The sequence below is a fragment of the Coregonus clupeaformis genome, unplaced genomic scaffold (genome assembly GCF_020615455.1).
Source record: "Coregonus clupeaformis isolate EN_2021a unplaced genomic scaffold, ASM2061545v1 scaf0648, whole genome shotgun sequence".
In the NCBI taxonomy this organism is placed as follows: domain Eukaryota; kingdom Metazoa; phylum Chordata; class Actinopteri; order Salmoniformes; family Salmonidae; genus Coregonus; species Coregonus clupeaformis.
The window spans coordinates 137057-161571 of NW_025534103.1; the positions used below are offsets into that span (position 1 = coordinate 137057).

The window sequence follows — 24515 nt, forward strand, 5'->3', positions numbered from 1 at the left end:
ATTTGAGTCAATTGGAGGTGTACCTGTGGATATATTTCAAGGCCTACCTTCAAACTCAGTGCCCCTTTGCTTGACATCATGAGAAAATCAAAACAAATCAGCCAAGACCTCAGAAAAATAATTGTAGACCTCCACAAGTCTGGTTCATCCTTGGGAGCAATTTCCAAACGCCTGAAGGTACCACGCTCATCTGTACAAACAATAGTATGCAAGTATAAACACCATGGGACCACACAGCCTTTATACCGCTCAGGAAGGAGACGCGTTCTGTCTCCTAGAGATGAACGTACTTTGGTGCGAAAAGTGCAAATCAATCCCAGAACAACAGCAAAGGACCTTGTGAAGATGCTGGAGGAAACAGGTACAAAAGTATCTATATCCACAGTAAAACGAGTCCTATATCGACATAACCTGAAAGGCCGCTCAGCAAGGAAGAAGCCACGGCTCCAAAACCGCCATTAAAAAGCCAGACTACGGTTTGCAACTGCACATAGGGACAAAGATCATACTTTTTGGAGAAATGTCCTCTGGTCTGATGAAACAAAAATAGAACTGTTTGGCCATAATGACCATTGTTATGTTTGGAGGAAAAAGGGGGTTGCTTGCAAGCCGAAGAACACCATCCCAACCGTGAAGCACGGGGGTGGCAGCATCATGCTGTGGGGGTGCTTTGCTGCAGGAGGGACTGGTGCACTTCACAAAAAAGAAGGCATCATGAGGAAGGAAAATTATGTGGATAACTTGAAACATCATCTCAAGACATCAGTCAGGAAGTTAAAGCTTGGTCGCAAATGGGTCTTCCAAATGGACAATGACCCCAAGCATACTTCCAAAGTTGTGGCAAAATGTCTTAAGGACAGCAAAGTCAAGGTATTGGAGTGGCCATCACAAAGCCCTGACCTCAATCCTATAGAAAATGTATGGGCAGAATTGAAAAAGCATGTGCGAGCAAGGAGGCCTACAAACCTGACTCAGTTACACCAGCTCTGTCAGGAGGAATGGGCCAAAATTCACCCAACTTATTGTGGGAAGCTTGTGGAAGGCTACCCGAAATGTTTGACCCAAGTTAATCAATTTAAAGGCAATGCTACCAAATACTAATTGAGTGTATGTAAACTTCTGACCCACTGGGAATGTGATGAAAGAAATAAAAGCTGAAATAAATCATTCTCTCTACTATTAATCTGACATTTCACATTCTTAAAATAAAGTGGTGATCCTAACTGACCTAAGACAGGGAATTTTTACTAGGACTAAATGTCAAGTTATTGTGAAAAACTGAGTTTAAATGTATTTGGCTAAGGTGTATGTAAACTTCAGACTTCAACTGTATATCTCCTGTACTACACTCTATATATATACTGTATATATTCACTACAGCAGCATATATAGATATATCCCCTGTACTACACTCTATATATACTGTATATATTCACTACAGCAACATATATAGATATATCCCCTGTAAAATCTGTAAAGAAATCTTTTCAATTGCTGCCATCACAAGCCTCAACAGGCGAGTGATGATATGATATCCTCCAACAAGACAGACAGTCAGGATCACTGTGTGTGACAGGTCTTTGATTGTGACACGGCATATAGACGCAAGAACACATTGATTCACCCAACATAGTCCGTTTAGAGAAGAAGAAGACATGACTGGACTGAACCACCACCCCATCCTAGATACTTTATGACATTGGAATAAAATGCCTCTTCTTTAAAGTGCTAAAGAAAGGGTGACATTACAATCTCCCAGAGTGCTTTTCACAGAGTGCTTTCGGTTGTAGCATGGAGGCTAATTAGCCTGGTGATAGGCTTCATCCCAAATGGCACCCTATTTCCTCTTTGGGCCTTGGTCAAAAGTAGTGCACTAAATAAGGAACAGGGTGCCATTTGGGACATACCCTAGGAGTGGCTCTGATTGGTATTATAAAAGCCGCTTCACCGCCATCACTCCTCTCCTCCTCTCTGGGCTCCAAGCACCACCCTTTCCCTCTCCTCTCTCTCCTCCTTTCCTCCCCCTTTTCCAGTTCCTCAAAGTTACCATCACAGGAATTATTAAAGATTAAAGACAAAAAAGATCCTCCCCTGACAGATATTATCAACCTTTTATCAAAAGTACAAACTTAGAGGGGTTTTTCTCCCTCTCTCCTCCCTTCTCTCCATCTGTTCCTCTCTCTCTCTCTCAATCCCTTGTTCTTTCCCAGGATATTTCAGCAGAGAGAGAGAGAGAGAGAGAGAGAGAGAGAGAGAGAGAGAGAGAGAGAGAGAGAGAGAGAGAGAGAGAGAGAGAGAGAGAGGGGGTAAAAAGAAGAGAGAGCTCTGTCAATGAGAGTGAGTGCACTACTAAGTCTGGCTTCACTACAAAGGTTAGCACAACGAACTGTCAATACTGTCAGAGGACTCTGAGTCTAGTGAGTGGATGGGAGGAGGGAGGGGAGGAGGGAGGAGGTGGAGGTTAGGTGGTGGTGGAGTGGGGGGGGTGGAGGGAGGGTAGGAGGGGTTCGCTTTGAGAGAAAGAGATACTTTGATATTTGGGAGAATGTTAGAAGGGTGAATGTGGAGAAACGAAACGGGGAGATTGGGGATCTAATTACTGGCGCCATAATTGGGGGCTGGGGAATAGGTTACCGTCCTCTCAACCCGCTCTGCAGATCAATTATGTTAAGAGAACATCTGTAAGTAGAGCTTAATGAGGTCTATTATAGCAACATGCGCTGCCTGGCTGCAGCCTTCCCTGACGGTGCTGCCTGTCAGCTTCTTGGACGAGGAGCCGTGCTGCGAGGAGCGCGTTGCTAACTAGGGACCAGCGAGAGGCAGGAAGAGAGGCGGCAGGACCTGCTTAAAAAGGATCCGTAGACACGCGGACCGGATCAGGTGTCTTGCTTTTCCTAACTGCCAGGGAAGGAGCGAAAGGAAGAGAGGAAAGAAACTGCCAGGGAAGGAACGAAAGGAAGAGAGAGAGAATATAAGAAACAGACGTTGCGGGTAAAACAAAGAGAGAAGAACCCCCGGGAGACAGAGAGAGAGAGAGAGAGAGACCAGGGAGGACGACAGAGAGCGAGAGAGAGAGCAAGCGGAAGGGAGTTGAGTTTAGACAGGTGGTGCTTTTTCATCCAAGCCGCTGTGAAAAGAGGGGCGGCTATTGGCTACAATTTTGCCAACAACAGCGCAGCATCAAGGACAACTTTACCCCCGAAGGATACAGTGTTGTTGTTTTTTTTGCGCTCCTTCTTACTAAGTGTATAAAGGACAATACAATTAGTGGACACTTTTGTTTTCAATGTAACACTCAAGAGATAACAGGCAAAGAGTTAAAACGCCGACCATCGAGCCGGTGATATTTTTTACGCATGAGCGTTCCTCTGAAAGAAGGTAGGTGACTTCTGTTCTTGTGTGGTGTTGAATTGGGAGCTGTAGTCACTGCTGCGTGTTCGAGCCTTATATAGCAGGTGGAGATGGTTTAAGAATTAAGGATGAAGTTAATGCCGCCGCCTGGAAATTAATGGTCGGAGGATATTGAAAGGACAGTTAAACCGATGGTAAGAGCACCGGGAAAATATCGTTTTACTTTTTAATCCTCCCTGAAAAGATTTCCTCTCCGAAGCGCGGAAATCAGGCTTCTCATTCAGTCAGAGCAGAACAGGGACCTGCATCCTGGCTGCTGTATGCATCCCGGTTGGAGGGTTGTGGGTTGTCAGGGTGGCTTTTAGTGCCTTTCTGCTGCGGTTATATTTCACCACTGGAGGGTGTGTGTGTGTGTGAGAAAGAGAGAGAGAGAGAGAGAGAGAGAGAGAGAGAGAGAGAGAGAGAGAGAGAGAGAGATGGGTTTGTGGAGGCAAGGAAATAACACGCTGTTATTCGCGTCGATGATGACCGTTTGTAAAGGTGTCAGCAGAGAGATTTCGCGCGACACGGTTTCTCACCGGATTAGGGGCTACTTTACCCACGTAACCCCCTGTCAACCCGTAACGTCTGTCAAGATCTCTCTTCTAAGCATATTTGATGCCATTTTCTCTCTCATCCTTGATATTCTGAGCGATTAATTGGCGTGATTATGCGGAGGATGAAGGAGGGAAGGTGGGGGAGGTGTAAAGGCTAAAAGGAGAGCAATAGGTGGTTGTGTTCTCTCTCTCTCTCTCTCTCTCTCTCGCTCTCTCTCTCACACTCTCTCTCTCCATATTCTGCCTTTTTCCTTCAACCCTGTTACACGGATGGACTATAGCGTCTCCCCCGCTTTAAATTGCCTGATTATGAAGATAGGGCGGTTTGAAATAATTCAATCCATGACAAAAGCTAATTACAGGCAGGTAATACCCTGTCAGTTTTAATGCATCCCATCACTTTAACGGCCGAGGAGCATTTCATGACCCGTCTCATTACCGAGCAGCCTTTTAGTTTGCATCCCAAATGCCCTCCTATCCCCTTTTGACCATGAGGGCCCGGGCCCTGGTCACTGGTAGTGTGCACCATATAGGGATTAGGGTGCCATTTGGGACGTATAGACTGAGCATCACTGGCGTGTCCCTGCATGCCAGCTGTTGACTTCTTTACCTCTCTCCCTCTTTCTCTGTGTGTCTCTCTCCCTCTTTCTCTGTGTGTCTCGCTCTCTCCCTCTGTCTTTCTCTATGTGTCTCCCTCTCTCTTTCTCTGTGTCTCTCTCTCCCTCTCTCTATCTCTGTGTGTGTCTCTCTCTCTCTCCCTCTTTCTCTGTGTGTCTCTCCCTGTCTCTTTCTCTGTGTGTCTCTCTCTCTCTCTTTCTCTGTGTCTCTCTCTCTCTCTTTCTCTGTGTGCCTCTACCTCTCTCTTTCTCTGTGTGTGTGTCTCTCGCTCTCCCTCTCTCTGTACCCCTCTCTTTCTCTGTGTCGCTCTCTCTACCTCTCTCTTTCTCTGTGTGAGTCTCTCTCCCTCTCTTTCTCTGTCTCTCTCTCTCTCTTTCTCTGTGTGTCTCTCTCCCCCTTTCTTTCTCTGTGTCTCTCTCTCTCTTTCTCTGTCTCTCTCCCTCTCTCTTTCTCTGTGTATCTCTCTCTCTCTCTTTCTCTGTCTCTCTCTCTCCCCCTCTCTCTTTCTCTGAGTCTCTCTGTACCTCTCTCTTTCTCTGTCTCTCTCTCTCTCTTTCTCTTTGTGTCTCTCTCCCTCTCATTCTCTCTGCGTGTCTCTCTCTCTCCCTCTCTCTTTCTCTGTGTGTACCTCTCTATCCCTCTCTCATTTGCTGTGTGTTTCTCTCTCCCTCTCTCTATCTTTGTGTGTCTCTCTCTCTCTCTTTCTCTGTCTCTCTCTTGCTCTCTCTTTCTCTGTGTCTCTCTCTCTCTCTTTCTCTGTCTCTCTCTTGCTCTCTCTTTCTCTGTGTCTCTCTCTCTCGGTCTCTCTTTCTCTGTGTGTCTCATTCTCCCTCTCTGTGTCTCTCTCCCTCACTCCCTCTCTCTCTCGATCTTGTTCTATCTCTCTTCATCCCTCTCTCTTCATCTCTCTCTCTCTCTCTCTCTCTCTCTCCATCTCCTCTGTTTTCAGTTTCAAATGCGGTGTGGTCTCTGATATTGCCATTTCCCCCTCTTTTAACTGCCATTTCTTTTAAAGGAAATTGAACTTCCACTTTTCAATCATGAGAGAAAATGGACATAGTCTGGTGTGTGTGTGTGTGTGTGTGTGTGTGTAACTTTCTTTATTATAACAGAAAAAATTAGAAACATTTTAGTCGTTTAGCAGATGCTCTTATCCAGAGCGACTTACAGTTAGTGAGTGCATACATTTTCATACTTTTTTTCCTACTGGCCCCCCGTGGGGATCGAACCCACAACCCTGGCGTTGCAAACGCCATGCTCTACCAACTGAGCTACAGGAGGGCCTAGAGAAGAAACAGAACAGAAGAATGTAGCTGTTAGACATTATTAACTTAACCGTCCTCATTAGATAACGCTTCTTTGGATGTTTATTTAGCTATCTTGTTACTGTGCACTGGCTATCTTAGCCTACTGTATCACATCACATTCCTCTAACGTTTAGAGCAATATCAGATATGATGTGATTATATTGGACAAGCATTCGGGAATGGGAAAACAAAGTGGTCCACTGTTTTACCTTTACACATGATTACTTTTATACTTTCAAGGTCTCTTTATTTATTTATACCCACTCCTGTCTGAGTGGTTTTATTAGTCATTGATTGTATTGGACATACCATATAATCAGTATGGACGTCTTGACATGGAGAGAGATTGATTCACATGGTTTGGAAAATGGGACAGTGATCGTTTTGCTCGCGCTTGAACTAGCGTCACCTGTAACCAACTGAGGTGATTTCAATAACGCATAATGAAAATACTAACAAATAGCTTGTTCATAAATACTGTATAAACCTACAACTACATTAGACGTGAAATAAATCATCCACAGTGTCCAGAAAGTATCGGGAGCTGATACACCAAGTTCCATACTGTCATTTTTACGCATGATATCTCTGAAGGAGTGTTAGCTTCGTTGACTGTTTTCTGAGATTGTTTCACAATCTAGGACTGTACAGAGAATCTATTCACACATCACAGAGGTACAGTAAAAATATTACTCCGCTGTGAAAAAGCAGAAAACTGCGTCCCCCTCCGCGTCCAGTGTGCGCGCACCTGAGAGTGGTAGAAGAAAAGAGTGTGTTTGAGAAGACAGAGAGGGAGGGAGGGGAGCGCGCCCACACGAATACACGCCCCCGTTACTCTGCGGTTTGTCGGTAATAAGTGAATGACCTTTTCGTTGTCGTCGTGTAATGTCTCTGTGGTGGTGAGGGATTGGGTTTGAAGATAATAAAGCAGTGAGTGCTTCACTATTCCTCCTGTCTCAGTCTCACTCACTGATGCGCGGGAAGTTACCCCCCCTCCCAACCAGAAAGTAGCTGAGATAGCCTAGACTACCACGGCTCTGCTCGGCGCTAAGCAGCAGATGCATGGACAAACACCTGTAGCCTTTGTTGTCTGTACAACTGCCTCTTCTCGGCTCGTTCACGATCTGGTGATCCTCGAGGCTGCTGAACATCACTCCAATCTCCAGTCCGGCGCATCGCCACGTCAGTTTGGTGAACTTTACGCGCTGAGAGGATATATAGCTGGAGTGTTGAAGCGCCGTGGCGCCTGTTCCGAAGTTAGCCTTCCGTTCTGCGTAACGTGGCTTAGAAAGGTGAGTTGAGGAGGAAGTATTTTAATAAAATATTAGGTTTGGATTATATTCACTTTGCCGTTATTTATCCATCGATGACGCACCCTGATGAAAGTGAGTTACTCATTCACATCGTTCTTATTTATATTGTTGTATTCTGTTCTAATTCGAATGTGATCTGCCTCTATCAGATAATGCCCTGTTGTCATTTTGTTTGTTCCTTGATGCTTTTAGGTAACATTTCATCACGATTTTTTAAAAACCTTTATTTGGCTAGGCGAGTCATATTGTGGATTTCAGGTGTCCGCTCTGGGATGTGTCACCCTTTTCAGGTGTGTCCTTCCAATGAGGTGATGGCCATTATAGGCTACCTTTTAAAAAGATAACAATAATTATTTTATTTTTTAAATCTTTCAGATCGACATGTGGAAGGACCGTTGTAGTATGGACCGACTATTCTGACATGTAACAATGTGAAAAGAATGGCATTTGGGATTTTTTTCGTTATTAATCTTTCTAAAAGATTTCGGATAGATGCCACTGGGTTCTCTTTATCAGTCTAGTATGAAATAGCCTAAAACTCTCGTTACTAGTAGAGGCTGTATGTGCACTGAAATCTCCCGCTGCAAATAGGGTATAGTAAGGATCCCCAACTGGCGGCCTGTGGGCCGAATTTGGCCCTGGGGTGATTTTATTTCCCCCTCCCCCCAAAGTTTTCTAAACAATTGTTGGACATAAAATACTGTACAAACACCAGCAAATCAGCTCCGAGTAATTTCAATTTTGGAAATCTGTTTCCAAAGTATTCCCATGCATAATAGGGAGATATATCTGATCTAAACAAATGTAAACAAGGTTTGAAATGATTTTGTTTAGTCAAATACTTAATATGTTTGGGTCTTCCTGCGGTCAATTTACAGTCTACAAATTATTTGTAATTACGTTTCGGCCCCCCCCTGACCATCCGCGCAAGAAAAGATCGTCCTGCGGCTGACCGTAGTTGATGATCCCTGGGGTATAGCCTGTTACTGGCAGTACGAGCGCAGAGCACGATAGGATTATGTTAGGAGATTAGGGCGCCGCGAAGGGGTAAGCATACGCCTTTGTCATCTGCTGTCATTTGTTCGCTGTCTGTCACTCGCCAAGCTCCCTGCGACTGACTGCGCTGTGTGCTGGCTGGCCGATTTAATTTCAATAGTCGACCACTGTTGTGACAAACGCGGTTTTACATCACCGTGTGGCGCAGGGTGTATAGCGGACCCGTGTCTCTCTCTCCTTTTCCATTCTTTTTTTTTTTTTTTTGTGCGTGCGGAGGAGGTGGATTGTTACATATAACAAAAGCGAGCCACCCTCGGTGAGAAAACGGAGCGTGCGTGCATACAGCTGTCTGATCACTCACTTGGCTAGAGAGATAATCCAACCATCGGGGGAATTTGGTTCTGGCCTTGGACTGATCTCTTGTTGCATGGTGGTTCGGGCTCCCGAAGAGGGTCAACAAATGCAGAAAAGGGAGAAAAGTTTCGGTAAGAGAAAGAGGTTTCTTTGCGGTATTGTTCTGTAGCCAGGCTTGGCTTGCGTTTGTAAATGCGTGGCTCTGTGAGGTTATTCATTGATGCTTCGATGCGATGTGCGGAGCGGAGAAGTTAGATCACGTTTCAGTCTTGTCTGATTGTTATCTAGCGGTCCTTCATGTGGAGTCTATCTGTCCGTGCTGTAGCATAATTGACTGTTCACTGGTTAGACTATCTAATCTAATCATTCAATAGAGATTGAGAGAAAAAAATATCAAAAACTACTGGCACTGCCATTAACACACGTAGCTTGAAGGCTACGAATGTACCATTCCATCTCTCTCAATCTTTCTCCTCTCTCTTGTTCTGTTTTCCGCCGTCGTGTTGCGAGCTGCATCAAAAAAATGGAGTTCTCTATAGCAGCAAATCCCTTATTGGCCTTTTACCGAGCACTCTGCTGCCATGGCAACCGTAATTAAACTGATAACCGGGTGAAATGTCAGCATCTCCGTCTCGCGCAGCTGTGATGCGGTTGAAAGGGGGAATCAAATTGGTACTTTGCGCTCGGCTGTTTGCTCTCTCTCTCTCTTCGCCTTTATGTGTCAGGCAGCAGACAGCATTTTACATCCGTTTTTAGGGGGGGAGATACAGTGACATACAGGAATAGGCTACAGTAGGCTATGTGATTCAGAATGTGCCACTAGCCTATCGATCCTACAGAGGCAGAGGAGGCAATGCTATAGCATCCGAATCATTGAGCCTACCCACTGGGCACAGACGTCAATTCAACGTCTATTCCACGTCGGTTCAACGTAGTTTCATTGAAATTACGTGGAAACAACGCTTATTCAAACAGTGTGTGCCAAGTGGGAAGGCTAGCCTATAGAAAATATATATATTTAGGTCCCAGAAAGCAGCTGTAATTTCCTTCCCTTTATGGAAAAATTGATATTTAGTTCGACGCTTCCCCTCCCTCGTCAATCACATGAAAATCGAAGTGGCCAAATTCCTTCCATGTAGCTATCCCGACGGAACATAATAGCGCTTCTGTTGCTCTGAGAAACTAATCCGGTGGGGAATCAATTCAGACGGGTCCTAAACTTGATTGCAGAGTGAGAGGAGGGGAGACGAAACTCTTACTTCTTTGGGTTGTTTGGTTGGTAATGAGTGGCGGTGACTTTGTTGTGCTAACGGAGGGATGAGACCGGGCTGTGTGCGGATGAGTGGTATTGAACAATGGGCGCAGAGCCCTCACACAATTCAATCAGGCCAATTAGCGGCTCAACAGTTTAAAACGCAACAGAAAGAAAATGGGACTTCGATCATTACGGCGGTACCCGTTTGATGTGCAATCCTCGGTTGTTTTCTTTCCCTCTGATTAAAAAGCATTACTTTGAATGGGATCTGAACGAGAGCTTTCAGGAAAAAGCACTATTGCGGTTCTGTGAGTAGTGCATAGACTGGTCTAGTAGAATGACCCTGACAGAGGCCCCCGGTGGAAGGTGTTGTTGATGGAACGATAGGGGTTTGATGCACCATTGCCTTGGTTGTGTTAGCATTGTAGTGAACAGTGTTCATACATGTTCATGCGTAATCAGAAAGGTCATTGTCATACACTTTCTATGTGGGGGATCATTTGGCAGTAGCTGTATTAGTTTAGATTAGAGTATTGTGTTGTCTGTTTTCAATGGTGTGTTATAATTGCAGATGCCGGGGTCATGCCATTGTACCACTTGTAACTATGTAATAAGCAATTGTCAACAAGTAAACTGTAGCCTATTCCTCATACAGTTTCGGGAAACAGCTTATTTTGACAATGCAGCCACAAAACACATAAACAATTAATTGTTTGCAAACAGTCCCACACTCTTCACTGAGTAACAAATGCATTTAAACCTCAGCCCTGGACACAGTTGAAAGAGGAACTTTCAGTGTGTGTGTGTGTGTGTGTGTGTGTGTGTGTGTGTGTGTGCCAGAGAGCATGTGTGTATGGTGAATAGGGGGTAACAAAGGGAAGCGGGGGCAGGCTCCCCTCCTCAGGATGGAGCTAGAATACTAATTGAGGTCTGGTGCGGGCCCCCCCCCCCCCCCCACACACCCCAACAAAGCCGCTTCACGCCCCCCTGTGTAGACCCTTAACAATACCCAGAAACCTGCACTACTTAGACCACTCCCTGTCCCACTAGAGAGAAGGAGAGAGAGAGAGCGAGAGAGAGAGAGAGAGAGAGAGAGAGAGAGAGAGAGAGAGAGAGAGAGAGAGAGAGAGAGAGAGAGAGAGAGAGAGAGAGAGAGAGAGAGAGAGAGAGAGAGAGAGAGAGAGAGAGAGAGAGAATGAGAGGAGAGAGAGAGAGAGAGAGAGAGAGAGAGAGAGAGAGCAAGAGAGAGAGAGAGAGAGAGAGAGAGAGAGGAGGACAGGGAGAAAAAGTGGAGATTTGTAGGAAGACATTTGGATCCATGGCTTCATGTATGTATCGTTGTGTGTGTGTGTGTGTTGTGTTAAGAATGTAAGCCTACAGGATGGTTTCTCTGTATATTTGCTCAGGATGTCCCCCAATGTTTATCAGTGGACCTGTTTCTCTTGGGCACTATGAAGTTAGCATTATCTGAGCACTAACACTTAGCATAGCATTATTTGAACACTAACAGTTAGCATAGCATTATCTGAGCACTAACAGCTAGCATAGCATTATCTGATCACTAACAGTTAGCATAGCATTATCTGAGCACGAACAGTTAGCATAGCATTATCTGAGCACTAAGATTTAGCATAGCATTATCTGAGCACTAACCGTTAGCATTATCTGAGCACTAAGAGTTAGTATAGCATTATCTGAGCACTAACAGTTAGCATAGCATTATCCCTGTTGGTTTTCACTGGTCTAACGTGCTCTTCTCCTCCACCACTCCGGGTATACAAATGGCCACCGTCCAGCATGCGACGGAGACACTGTTCAAAGTGTTCATTGTTCACTGTTCACTGTTCTTCATCGCTCTAACATCTCTTCTCCTCCCAGGTATACAAATGCTCTCCGTCCAGCCGGACACCAAGCCAAAGGGCTGTGCCGGCTGCAACCGGAAGATCAAGGACCGCTACCTCCTCAAGGCCCTGGACAAATACTGGCACGAGGACTGTCTGAAGTGTGCCTGCTGTGACTGCAGGCTGGGAGAGGTGGGCTCCACGCTCTACACCAAAGCCAACCTCATCCTCTGTCGGAGAGATTACCTACGGTAAGACAACACTAGTGATTACCACACTACAATACTGTACCTACTGTCCTGTAAAGGGTTCATTCTATCCACACACTACCACGATTCAACAATTCCACTCGGCTAACTTCACCTATGTTATTCTAGCATCTTTGGCACAACAAAGTAGAGACCTGGTTAGCTACCCTTAGATTATTCACAGTGAAGTAGTGACCTGGTTAGCTACCCTTAGATTATTCACAGTGAAGTAGTGACCTGGTTAGCTACCCTTAGATTATTCACAGTGAAGTAGTGACCTGGTTAGCTACCCTTAGATTATTCACAGTGAAGTAGTGACCTGGTTAGCTACCCTTAGATTATTCACAGTGAAGTAGTGACCTGGTTAGCTACCCTTAGATTATTCACAATGAAGTAGTGACCTGGTTAGCTACCCTTAGATTATTCACAGTGAAGTAGTGACCTGGTTAGCTACCCTTAGATTATTCACAGTGAAGTAGTGACCTGGTTAGCTACCCTTAGATTATTCACAGTGAAGTAGTGACCTGGTTAGCTACCCTTAGATTAATCACAGTGAAGTAGTGACCTGGTTAGCTACCCTTAGATTATTCACAGTGAAGTAGTGACCTGGTTAGCTACCCTTAGATTAATCACAGTGAAGTAGTGACCTGGTTAGCTACCCTTAGATTATTCACAGTGAAGTAGTGACCTGGTTAGCTACCCTTAGATTATTCACAGTGAAGTAGTGACCTGGTTAGCTACCCTTATATTAATCACAGTGAAGTAGTGACCTGGTTAGCTACCCTTAGATTAATCACAGTGAAGTACTGACCTGGTTAGCTACCCTTAGATGAATCACAGTGAAGTAGTGACCTGGTTAGCTAACCTTAGATTTATCACAGTGAAGTAGTGACCTGGTTAGCTAACCTTAGATTAATCACAGTGAAGTAGTGACCTGGTTAGCTACCCTTAGATTATTCACAATGAAGTAGTGACCTGGTTAGCTACCCTTAGATTATTCACAGTGAAGTAGTGACCTGGTTAGCTACCCTTAGATTATTCACAGTGAAGTAGTGACCTGGTTAGCTACCCTTAGATTATTCACAGTGAAGTAGTGACCTGGTTAGCTACCCTTAGATTATTCACAGTGAAGTAGTGACCTGGTTAGCTACCCTTAGATTATTCACAGTGAAGTAGTGACCTGGTTAGCTACCCTTAGATTATTCACAGTGAAGTAGTGACCTGGTTAGCTACCCTTAGATTATTCACAGTGAAGTAGTGACCTGGTTAGCTACCCTTAGATTATTCACAGTGAAGTAGTGACCTGGTTAGCTACCCTTAGATTATTCACAGTGAAGTAGAGACCTGGTTAGCTACCCTTAGATTATTCACAGTGAAGTAGTGACCTGGTTAGCTACCCTTAGATTATTCACAGTGAAGTAGTGACCTGATTAGCTACCCTTAGCTTAATCACAGTGAAGTAGTGACCTGGTTAGCTACCCTTAGATTATTCACAGTGAAGTAGTGACCTGGTTAGCTACCCTTAGATTATTCACAGTGAAGTAGTGACCTTGTTAGCTACCCTTAGATTATTCACAGTGAAGTAGTGACCTGGTTAGCTACCCTTAGATTATTCACAGTGAAGTAGTGACCTGGTTAGCTACCCTTAGATTATTCACAGTGAAGTAGTGACCTGGTTAGCTACCCTTAGATTATTCACAGTGAAGTAGTGACCTGGTTAGCTACCCTTAGATTATTCACAGTGAAGTAGTGACCTGGTTAGCTACCCTTAGATTATTCACAGTGAAGTAGTGACCTGGTTAGCTACCCTTAGATTATTCACAATGAAGTAGTGACCTGGTTAGCTACCATTAGATTATTCACAGTGAAGTAGTGACCTGGTTAGCTACCCTTAGATTATTCACAGTGAAGTAGGGACCTGGTTAGCTACCCTTAGATTAATCACAGTGAAGTAGTGACCTGGTTAGCTACCCTTAGATTATTCACAGTGAAGTAGTGACCTGGTTAGCTACCCTTATATTATTCACAGTGAAGTAGTGACCTGGTTAGCTACCCTTAGATTATTCACAGTGAAGTAGTGACCTGGTTAGCTACCCTTAGATTATTCACAGTGAAGTAGTGACCTGGTTAGCTACCCTTAGATTATTCACAGTGAAGTAGAGACCTGGTTAGCTACCCTTAGCTTAATCACAGTGAAGTAGTGACCTGGTTAGCTACCCTTAGATTATTCACAGTGAAGTAGTGACCTGGTTAGCTAACCTTAGATTATTCACAGTGAAGTAGTGACCTTGTTAGCTACCCTTAGATTATTCACAGTGAAGTAGTGACCTGGTTAGCTACCCTTAGATTATTCACAGTGAAGTAGTGACCTGGTTAGCTACCCTTAGATTATTCACAGTGAAGTAGTGACCTGGTTAGCTACCCTTAGATTATTCACAGTGAAGTAGTGACCTGGTTAGCTACCCTTAGATTATTCACAGTGAAGTAGTGACCTGGTTAGCTACCCTTAGATTATTCACAGTGAAGTAGTGACCTGGTTAGCTACCCTTAGATTATTCACAATGAAGTAGTGACCTGGTTAGCTACCATTAGATTATTCACAGTGAAGTAGTGACCTGGTTAGCTATCCTTAGATTATTCACAGTGAAGTAGGGACCTGGTTAGCTACCCTTAGATTAATCACAGTGAAGTAGTGACCTGGTTAGCTACCCTTAGATTAATCATAGTGAAGTAGTGACCTGGTTAGCTACCCTTAGATTATTCACAGTGAAGTAGTGACCTGGTTAGCTACCCTTAGATTATTCACAGTGAAGTAGTGACCTGGTTAGCTACCCTTAGATTAATCACAGTGAAGTAGTGACCTGGTTAGCTACCCTTAGATTATTCACAGTGAAGTAGTGACCTGGTTAGCTACCCTTAGATTATTCACAGTGAAGTAGTGACCTGGTTAGCTACCCTTAGATTCATCCTTTTACAGTACCTGTTTCCTTGTTGTGTTTGGGGTGTTAGAGGGGTGTTAGAGGGTTGTTATAGGGGTGATAGAGGGGTGTTAGAGGGGTGTTAGAGGGGTGTTAGTGTGGTGTTAGAGGGGTGTTAGAGGGGTGTTAGAGGAGTTAGATGGGTGTTAGAGGGGTGTTAGAGGGGTGTTAGATGGGTGTTAGAGGGGTGTTAGAGGGGTGTTAGAGGGGTGAGGGGTATTAGAGGGGTGTTAGAGGGGTGTTAGAGGGTGTTAGAGGGGTGTTAGAGGGGTGTTAGAGGGGTGAGGGGTATTAGAGGGGTGTTAGAGGGGTGTTAGAGGGTGTTAGAGGGGTGTTAGAGGGGTGTTAGAGGGGTGAGGGGTGTTAGAGGGGTGTTAGAGGGGTGTTAGAGGGTGTTAGAGGGGTGTTAGAGGGGTGAGGGGTATTAGAGGGGTGTTAGAGGGGTGTTAGAGGGTGTTAGAGGGGTGTTAGAGGGGTGTTAGAGGGGTGAGGGGGTGTTAGAGGGGGTGTTAGAGGGGTGAGGGTATTAGAGGGGTGTTAGAGGGGTGTTAGAGGGTGTTAGAGGGGTGTTAGAGGGGTGTTAGAGGGGTGAGGGGTGTTAGAGGGGTGTTAGAGGGTGTTAGAGGGGTTAGAGGGGTGTTAGAGGGGGGTTAGAGGGGTGTTAGAGGGGTGTTAGAGGGGTTAGATGGGTGTTATAGGGGTTAGATGGGTGTTAGAGGGGTGTTAGAGGGGTGTTAGAGGGGTGTTAGAGGGGTGTTAGAGGGGGTGTTAGAGGGGTGTTAGAGGGGTGTTAGAGGGGTTAGATGGGTGTTAGAGGGGTGTTAGATGGGTGTTAGAGGGGTGTTAGAGGGGTGTTAGAGGGGTGATAGATTGGTGTTAGAGGGGTGTTAGAGGGGTTAGATGGGTGTTAGAGGGGTGTTAGAGGGGTGTTATAGGGGTGTTAGAGGGGTGATAGATTGGTGTTAGAGGGTGTTAGATGGGTGTTAGAGGGGTGTTATAGGGGTGTTAGAGGGGTGTTAGAGGGGTGTTAGAGGGGTGTTATAGGGGTGTTAGAGGGGTGTTAGAGGGGTGTTATAGGGGTGTTAGAGGGGTGTTAGAGGGGTGTTAGAGGGGTGTTAGAGGGGTGTTAGAGGGTTGTTATAGGGGTGATAGAGGGGTGTTAGAGGGGTGTTAGAGGGGTGTTAGAGTGGTGTTAGAGGGGTGTTAGAGGGGTGTTAGAGGGGTGTTAGATGGGTGTTAGAGGGGTGTTAGAGGGGTGTTAGAGGGGTGAGGGGTATTAGAGGGGTGTTAGAGGGGTGTTAGAGGGGTGTTAGAGGGGTGTTAGAGGGGTGATAGAGGGGTGTTAGAGGGGTGTTAGAGGGGTGTTAGAGGGGTTAGAGGGGTGTTAGAGTGGTGTTAGAGGGGTGTTAGAGGGGTTAGATGGGTGTTAGAGGGGTGTTAGATGGGTGTTAGAGGGGTGTTAGAGGGGTGTTAGAGGGGGGTTAGAGGGGTGTTAGATGGGTGTTAGAGGGGGGTTAGGGGTGTAATTGGGGTTAGGGATGTTAGAGGTGTGTTAGGGGGGTTAGGGGTGTAATTGGGGTTAGGGATGTTAGAGGTGTGTTAGGGGGGTTATGGGTGTAATTGGGGTTAGGAATGTTAGAGGTGTGTTAGGGGGTTAGGGGTGTAATTGGGGTTAGGGATGTTAGAGGTGTGTTAGGGGGGTTAGGGGTGTAATTGGGGTTAGGGATGTTAGAGGTGTGTTAGGGGGGTTAGGGGTGTAATTGGGGTTAGGGATGTTAGAGGTGTGTTAGGGGGGTTAGGGGTGTAATTGGGGTTAGGGATGTTAGAGGTGTGTTAGGGGGTTAGGGGGTGTAATTGGGGTTAGGGATGTTAGAGGTGTGTTAGGGGGTTAGGGGTGTAATTGGGGTTAGGGATTTTAGAGGTGTGTTAGGGGGGTTAGTGGTGTAATTGGGGTTAGGGATGTTAGAGGTGTGTTAGGGGGGTTATGGGTGTAATTGGGGTTAGGGATGTTAGAGGTGTGTTAGGGGGGTTAGGGGTGTAATTGGGGTTAGGGATGTTAGAGGTGTGTTAGGGGGGTTAGGGGTGTAATTGGGGTTAGGGATGTTAGAGGTGTGTTAGGGGGGTTAGGGGTGTAATTGGGGTTAGGGATGTTAGAGGTGTGTTAGGGGGTTAGGGGTGTAATTGGGGTTAGGGATGTTAGAGGTGTGTTAGGGGGTTAGGGGTGTAATTGGGGTTAGGGATGTTAGAGGTGTGTTAGGGGGGTTAGGGGTGTAATTGGGGTTAGGGATGTTAGAGGTGTGTTAGGGTGGTTAGGGGTGTAATTGGGGTTAGGGGTGCCTCTGCTATATATTGAGGCTACAAGAGGGGTCCTTTATAATCGTCCCATTGTTTAAATCGGCCCTCAATGACTTCCTCTTGGCTTCTATAGAGGTGTTGAGACGTGGAGGGGACTGGGTTGTTTAGTTGAGGACCACCATGTCTTCTCATCTCCCTGAAGGGACCTCCTGCCCCAACCCAGCTGTATGCCAGAGGTCTACCTGCTGTGCTGCAGCCAGCTGCCTCCTTTAAAGACGTTAAATAGCTTCTGAAGGTAAAGAAACAACAGCTACAGTACTGTAGTCTCTGTAGAAGGACTTTAGCTTTGTGACGAGTCTGTGGTTTAAATAGAGCTGAAACAATATCTCTGTAGCTCCTAGTTTAAATGGATACTTTGGGATTTTGGCAATGAGGCCCTTTATCTAATTCCCCAGAGTCAGATGAACTCGTGGATACCATTTGTATGTCTCTGTGTGCAGTTTAAGGGAAGTTGCTAACTAGCGCTAGTGCAATTGCTAACGAGCGTTACCGTCGCGCTAACGCTAGTTAGCATTGGCTCGCAAAACAACCTCTAACTTCCTTCATACTGGACACAGAGATATAGAAATATTATCCACGAGTTCATCTGACTCCGGGGAAGTAGATGAAGGGCCTCATTGCCAAAATGCCGAAGTATCCCTTTAAGGGAGAGCTGAGGAGGGTCAGCCTCTCTGCCTTTCTCTTGCCAGAAGTATCCAGTGAACGATGTCATATCAACCCCAGATCACAGTGACACATACTCTCAGCTTGTCTCCTCCAATAGGCTACTCTCACGCAGCACGGTTATATACTCTCATGACCTTCAACAGAGCCGAGAAGACAGGTAGCTTGCTGTCGAAACTCTCGTCTGTCCTGGCAAGCCGTTTTCATTGTCTCTGTTGAACACTGAACAGCGTTTTGCCTCCCGAGGTCGCATGCTGACAGTAACATTCACCCTGTCTCCCTGAGCTCCTGGGTTGGCCTCCAGGGCTCATACCAAGGGACGTGTAACATATATAGACGTGGGGTTTGTCTCTGGACACCGCGTATGTTTAGCGAGCTCGTCGGGCTACCTCAGGGCTGCGGCGGGCTCATAATCGGTGCTAGCTAGGAGCCTGGTGCATTGAAAGCAAAGCAGAGCGACACCGTCCATTTCAATGTCTGCATGGAGGAGGAGAGGGAAGCCCTCATCCATTAAAGCTGCGGAACACAAACGGTCTTTGGGGAGTCACTCCTGTGAAGGACTGCCAAAGGGGCCAGGACACAGACTATCTTCTAGAAAGTAAAGCTCTTTAACTAGGCTAGGCCCCTCCAAGCCTTCAGTCCACCCTGCACAGGCCCGGGCCTTGAAACACAGCGCAGAGAGAATTATTTAGCAGGTGTACTGTAATGTTCGGGGATGGCATTTCGGAAATGTATCTGGTGTTGCTCTCAAACCTCAGAAACAATGTTGTTTACGTTAAAAATACCTACAGAATATCGGAAACAAATCTTGTTAATACCGTCGTCATTGTTAACCCAGTCGATGTGTTACACAGAATCCTCTCTGTATGATGTTTTCACATCGGCAGACATGTTACAATACCAGGCACCATTTAGTCTCAGCCAGCCAGTCTGTATTCCGTTGGCTTGTAGGGAAGAGCCGCCTGTGCAGGCGAAGGGGAAGACCAAGGCTGGGTTACAAATGGCACCCTATACCCTACACAGTGGTGCACTGCTGAGGCTCCTTGGTCAAAAGTAGTGCACTATATAGGGAATAGGGTGCCATTTGGGACGTAGTCCAATTCCAGCATGTTATTGTTTCATCGTCAAAAGTTCAAGGTGCTTTTCTATCCGGTTAGGGGCACACACACACACACACACACACACACACGCTCTGACATCTCCTCTTTGTGGGCTAATGAATAGCAAATATAGCCAACCATGCAGACTCACACACACACACACACACACACACACACACACACATAATCATACACACACACACATACATAACCGCACACACAACCACACACACACATACACACACACACACACACACACACACACACACTCACACACACACACACACACACACATAACCATACACACACACACACACATACATAACCGCACACACAACCACAGGACTCCACTCCCCATCTGATCAGATTTGCAGACTAGAGCAACAAAGAAACCCAGCCAGTCTCAATCTGAAGCAATCAATGGACGGCCGCAGCAACCCAACAGACTAACAGACCTTTTCACACACACACCCTGAAACATTTCTACCTTGGAAAGGTAGAGTCATTTTAGAGCTAGGATGGTATGGACATGTGGGGATGGTGATGGACGTTGATGGATGGTGATGGATGGATGATGGATGGACATGTGGGGATGGTGAAGGATGGTGATGGATGGACATGTGGGGATGGTGATGGACGGTGATGGATGGTGATGGATGGTGATGGATGGTGATGGATGGTGATGGATGGTGATGGATGGACATGTGGGGATGGTGAAGGATGGTGATGGATGGACATGTGGGGATGGTGATGGATGGTGATGGGGGATGGATGGTGATGGATGGTGATGGATGGTGATGGGGGGATGGATGGTGATGGATGGTGATGGATGGTGATGGGGGATGGATGGTGATGGATGGTGATGGATGGTGATGGGGGATGGATGGTGATGGATGGACATGTGGGGATGGTGATGGATGGTGATGGGGGGATGGATGGTGATGGATGGTGATGGATGGTGATGGATGGTGATGGGGGGTGGATGGACATGTGGGGATGGATGGTGATGGATGGTGATGATGGACATGTGGGGATGGTGATGGATGGTGATGGACGGTGATGGGGGGATGGATGGACATGTGGGGATGGTGATGGATGGTGATGGATGGTGATGGATGGTGATGGATGGTGATGGATGGTGATGGATGGTGATGGATGGACATGTGGGGATGGTAGAGGATGGTGATGGATGGTGATGGATGGACATGTGGGGATGGTGATGGATGGTGATGGATGGTGATGGATGGACATGTGGGGATGGTGATGGATGGTGATGGATGGTGATGGATGGTGATGGATGGTGGGAAACAGTAGATGACTTCTCCGTGTCCCTCTGTTTCTATTACATTTGAGACATTCTGTTAAAAATACATTATTCTATCCTTCATTATACCCCTCCACCCATCTCGCCAACGCTTGCCCCCCCCTCAGAATCAATCTGCCGGTGCTAAGCAGGGTGGGATGTTATTAAACGAGACATATCCAGGGTTAATAGAATTCTTCAGGGGTCTACAACACTGTCCCAAATGGCACCCTATTCACTATAGAGTGCACTACTTTAGACCAGGGCCCATAGGAGCAGTCCATAGTGCTCTGGTCTAAAGTAGTGCACCATATAGGGAATAGGGTGCCATTTGCGACAAAGCTACCGAGCGATGGGATCCCCCCCAGTGGAGAAATAATAATCCCCTATCGCAACACGACGCACCTAAAAACTCATTACATGAGGAAAGACAAAAATGTAGCTAGGTCTCAACCACTGAAAAGCACCCTGTTCCCTTTATAGTGCACTACTTTTGACCAGGGGGGCGCTCTCTGCACTCCAGTCGAAAGTAGTGCACTATGTAGGGGATAGGGGTGCCATTTGGGACGGAAAGCCCTAGTCTCTGTCTTGCCTGGCTACTATGATCAACAGAGTGTTGTGGAGTTGGAGGAGGATTCTAAACAGGTTGACATGGAGACAGTCACTTCATAGTTATTGATAGAAGGTGTTATCTCCGGCTGCCTGATTTGTTTCTTTGGGGTTCCGTCCTAAATTGGCACCCTGTTCCCTTTCTAGTGCACTACTTTTGATCAGGGCCCATAGGGAATAGGGTGCCATTTGGGATGCATTCTTGGTTTTGATATAGGGAAGGAAATGTTGTGGGCCCATTTTAGAGAGTCTATTGATGATAATAATGGTAACAGTGCTGCTGCTGTTTATGTATATGCCGCTGATATGTACTGCTTGGTACAGCCTGATAAGACTGGAAGAGAGAGAAAGAAACTGAGAGAGAGAGACTGAGAGTGTGTGAGAGAGAGAGAGAGAGAGAGAGAGAGAGAGAGAGAGAGAGAGAGAGAGAGAGAGAGAGAGAGAGAGAGAGACTGAGAGAGAGAGACAGAGAGAGAGACAGAGAGAGAGACAGAGAGAGAGACTGAGAGAGAGACTGAGAGTGTGTGTGAGAGAGAGACAGAGAGAGACAGAGAGAGAGAGAGAGAGAGAGACAGAGAGAGACAGAGAGAGAGAGAGAGACAGAGAGAGAGAGAGAGAAACTGAGCGAGAGAACCTGAGAGAGAGAACCTGAGAGAGAGAAACTGAGAGAGACAGAGAGACAGAGAGAGGGAGAGAGAGAGAGAGAGAAGAGAGAGAGAGAAGAGAGAGAGAGACACACATTAAAGTTATGAATTCAGAGGAAAATGGAGAGTGAAGCAGGCCAGGCAGCCTACAGTGTCTGCATCCCAAATGCGTCCCAAATGACACAGTATTCTAGGGCTCTGGCCAAAAGAAGTGTACTATAAAGGGAATAGGGTGCCAGTTGGGATGCAGTCAGACTGTTACCTACAGACAACAAACACCAATACTGCTCGACCCGCCGCTCGCTCGCCCACCCGCCAAAGCCAAGGCCGAGACTGTCAACGCTAGCGTGAAAAAGCTGTTGGGCGTCGGTTAATGAAAACTGTAAATTTCAGGCATCCATTTTTAAAGACGGCACCACATATTTATTTATCTATGTATTCATTCATTTTTTTTAATCCAACTTCAATTTTCCTCTACACTGGTTTTTACTAAGATTGTAAATGCAAGCAAACTCACAGAAGCCGTCAACATGGTCGCAGAGCTGGATTTATTACCAGCGGTTTGGAAAGCTGGCTATCAATGAGAGATAACCAAGGGTGTGTCTCAAATGGCACCCTATTCCCTACATAGTGCACTACATTTGACCAGAGTCCTATTGGTAGTGCACTATATAGGGAATAGGGTACCATTTGGGAGGCAGACCAACATGTAGGGCACGGTGCAGCGCTGTAATAACTTATATTTCTTCTCATTCAGAACCAACTTTGTGGTCCACAACCCAGCGTGGATAAACATGTATGGAAATGAAAACTGAATCGTGTATCTCTCTCTTTTCATCTCGTGTGAAGCATAGTGAAGCGTATAGTCTGTTTTTTTATACTCATAGCGCTTGACTGGAACATGGTGCCAAGTTCATCTCTCACGAATGCTACAGGAATTACACTGTAGAAGTAGGATGATATATATACGAATAATTCGTTTTTTGTTCAGATAATTTTTTTATACAGCTTTTGCTATGTTGAGCTAATTGATCTCTCGGTGCAGACAGGCCCAGGTCAGAGGGAAAACGCCATAAGTCTAGTATGTATTTAAGCTGTAACATTACAGAGAGAAACGGAGGATGTCCTGCTGCGGTAACGGGGAGCTGAACATCTGGTCTGAATTAAAGGTAGAAGAGGTGGCCTGAATATTACAGAGAGAAAAGAACAGCTGCAGTCCAATCCCAAACGCAGGCATAAATCCCCTCCCTGCACACAGCTCTCCTGCAAGGACAGCATCAGCCCTCAGAGACCCAGCAGAGGCCCGGTGTTTGTCAACGGCTCTCCTCCCAGTCTCTCCTCTCTGCTGGCTGAAAGATTCAGGCCACCTCTTCTCCCTTTAATGTCCAGGGCAGACCAGAGGTTCAGCTCCTCTTTACCGCAGCAGGACGTCTTCCACTCCCCTACTACCCTCTACCAAAGAACTACTCCCTACAAGGGGTTGGGCTCAATTCAAATTAAAGTCAGTCAGATGAGGAAGTGATTTGAATTTAAAATCCAAACATTTGAAAATGTTTCACATAAATAGCTTCTCCTTTTCAGTTTATTGAGAAGTCATTAAAAATAGATGCTTATTTTTTTTTTTCAATCATTGAATTGGAATTTCAGTTGACTTCCTGAATTGACTGCCTTCGATTCTAATTTAACCTTACTCCTTACTACCTCTGAAGGGTACAGGGAGGTTCTCAGTTATACCCCCCCTGCTATTCACCGGTCACACTGAGACCTAATCGTACTCTCCTCTCTTTTGTTACTTCATGGAAAGGACGGGGACAACGTGACATTTAAACACTAGATGTTTGATGTAAAAAGGTGTCAAGGATGGATCAAGAGGAGCGTTGCATGGTCATTGGACTGTCGGCACAGTAGCCATGTTTACCCGTCTGCCTTTATAAATCCATGGAGTGTCTTCCCCAACGATGAATCTGGTGGAGTCGAGTGGAGAAGCACATCTGATTCTGCAAGGTTGACTTTAGAAAGGGTTGGATCGGACGGAAGCCCAGGATAGGGTTGTTTTCTCTCCACTGTGACTGCACCTGGGATGTCACTGTTTCTCAGGGAGGGTAGAAGGACTTTCTGTTGGTGAAGAATGCTGTTAAGGGAAAGGTTCCAATGCCTACTGCGACGGTGAATGCTGTTAAGGGAAAGGTTCTAAAGCCTACTGCGACAGTGAATGCTGTTAAGGGAAAGGTTCCAATGCCTACTGCGATGGCGAATGCTGTTAAGGGAAAGGCTCCAAAGCCTACTGCGACGGCAAATGTTGTTAAGGGAAAGGTTCCAATGCCTACTGCGATGGTGAATGCTGTTAAGGGAAAGGTTCTAAAGCCTACTGCGATGGTGAATGCTGTTAAGGGAAAGGTTCCAATGCCTACTGCGATGGTGAATGCTGTTAAGGGAAAGGCTCCAAAGCCTACTGCGACGGCGAATGTTGTTAAGGGAAAGGTTCCAATGCCTACTGCGATGGTGAATGCTGTTAAGGGAAAGGCTCCAAAGCCTACTGCGACGGTGAATGCTGTTAAGGGAAAGGCTCCAATGCCTACTGCGACGGTGAATGCTGTTAAGGGAAAGGTTCCAATGCCTACTGCGACGGTGAATGCTGTTAAGGGAAAGGTTCCAATGCCTACTGCGACGGTGAATTCATCCATCATTACTTACTCTGTCATTTTGCTTCACAACCGACACCTTGTGTTTTTATCCTTTAGCATGACAGTGGTGGCGTCCCAAATAACACCCTATTCCCTTTATAGTGCACTACTTTAGACCAGGACCCACAGGGCTCTGGTTAAAAGTAGTGGATATGTAGGGAATAGGGTGTTATTTGGGATGCAGAGGTGTTTTGGCAGTGGAACCAACGGCTTGTTCTCAGACCAATCTACAGTGGAAATAAAAAACTGCTAGAGGGTGGTTGGGATCTTTAGTTTGAAGTAAGTCAGTCACACACACAG

At 46.0% G+C, this 24515-nt stretch overlaps 1 protein-coding gene across 8 annotated transcripts in view; it reads left to right on the plus strand.

Moving 5' to 3' along the window:
- Positions 1–2534: 2534 nt before the first annotated feature.
- lmo3 (LIM domain only 3) overlaps positions 2535–24515 on the plus strand; it is a 98216-nt gene continuing 76235 nt past the window's right edge. Inside the window, exons 1-2 of one of the 8 annotated variants that reach the window (XM_045216241.1) lie at positions 2535–3378; positions 11669–11882. In XM_045216241.1, coding sequence (XP_045072176.1) covers positions 3357–3378; positions 11669–11882 — 236 coding nt within the window. In that variant the 5' untranslated portion in view covers positions 2535–3356. The other 7 variants (XM_045216247.1, XM_045216244.1, XM_045216242.1 and 4 more) reach the window with 7 other exon arrangements.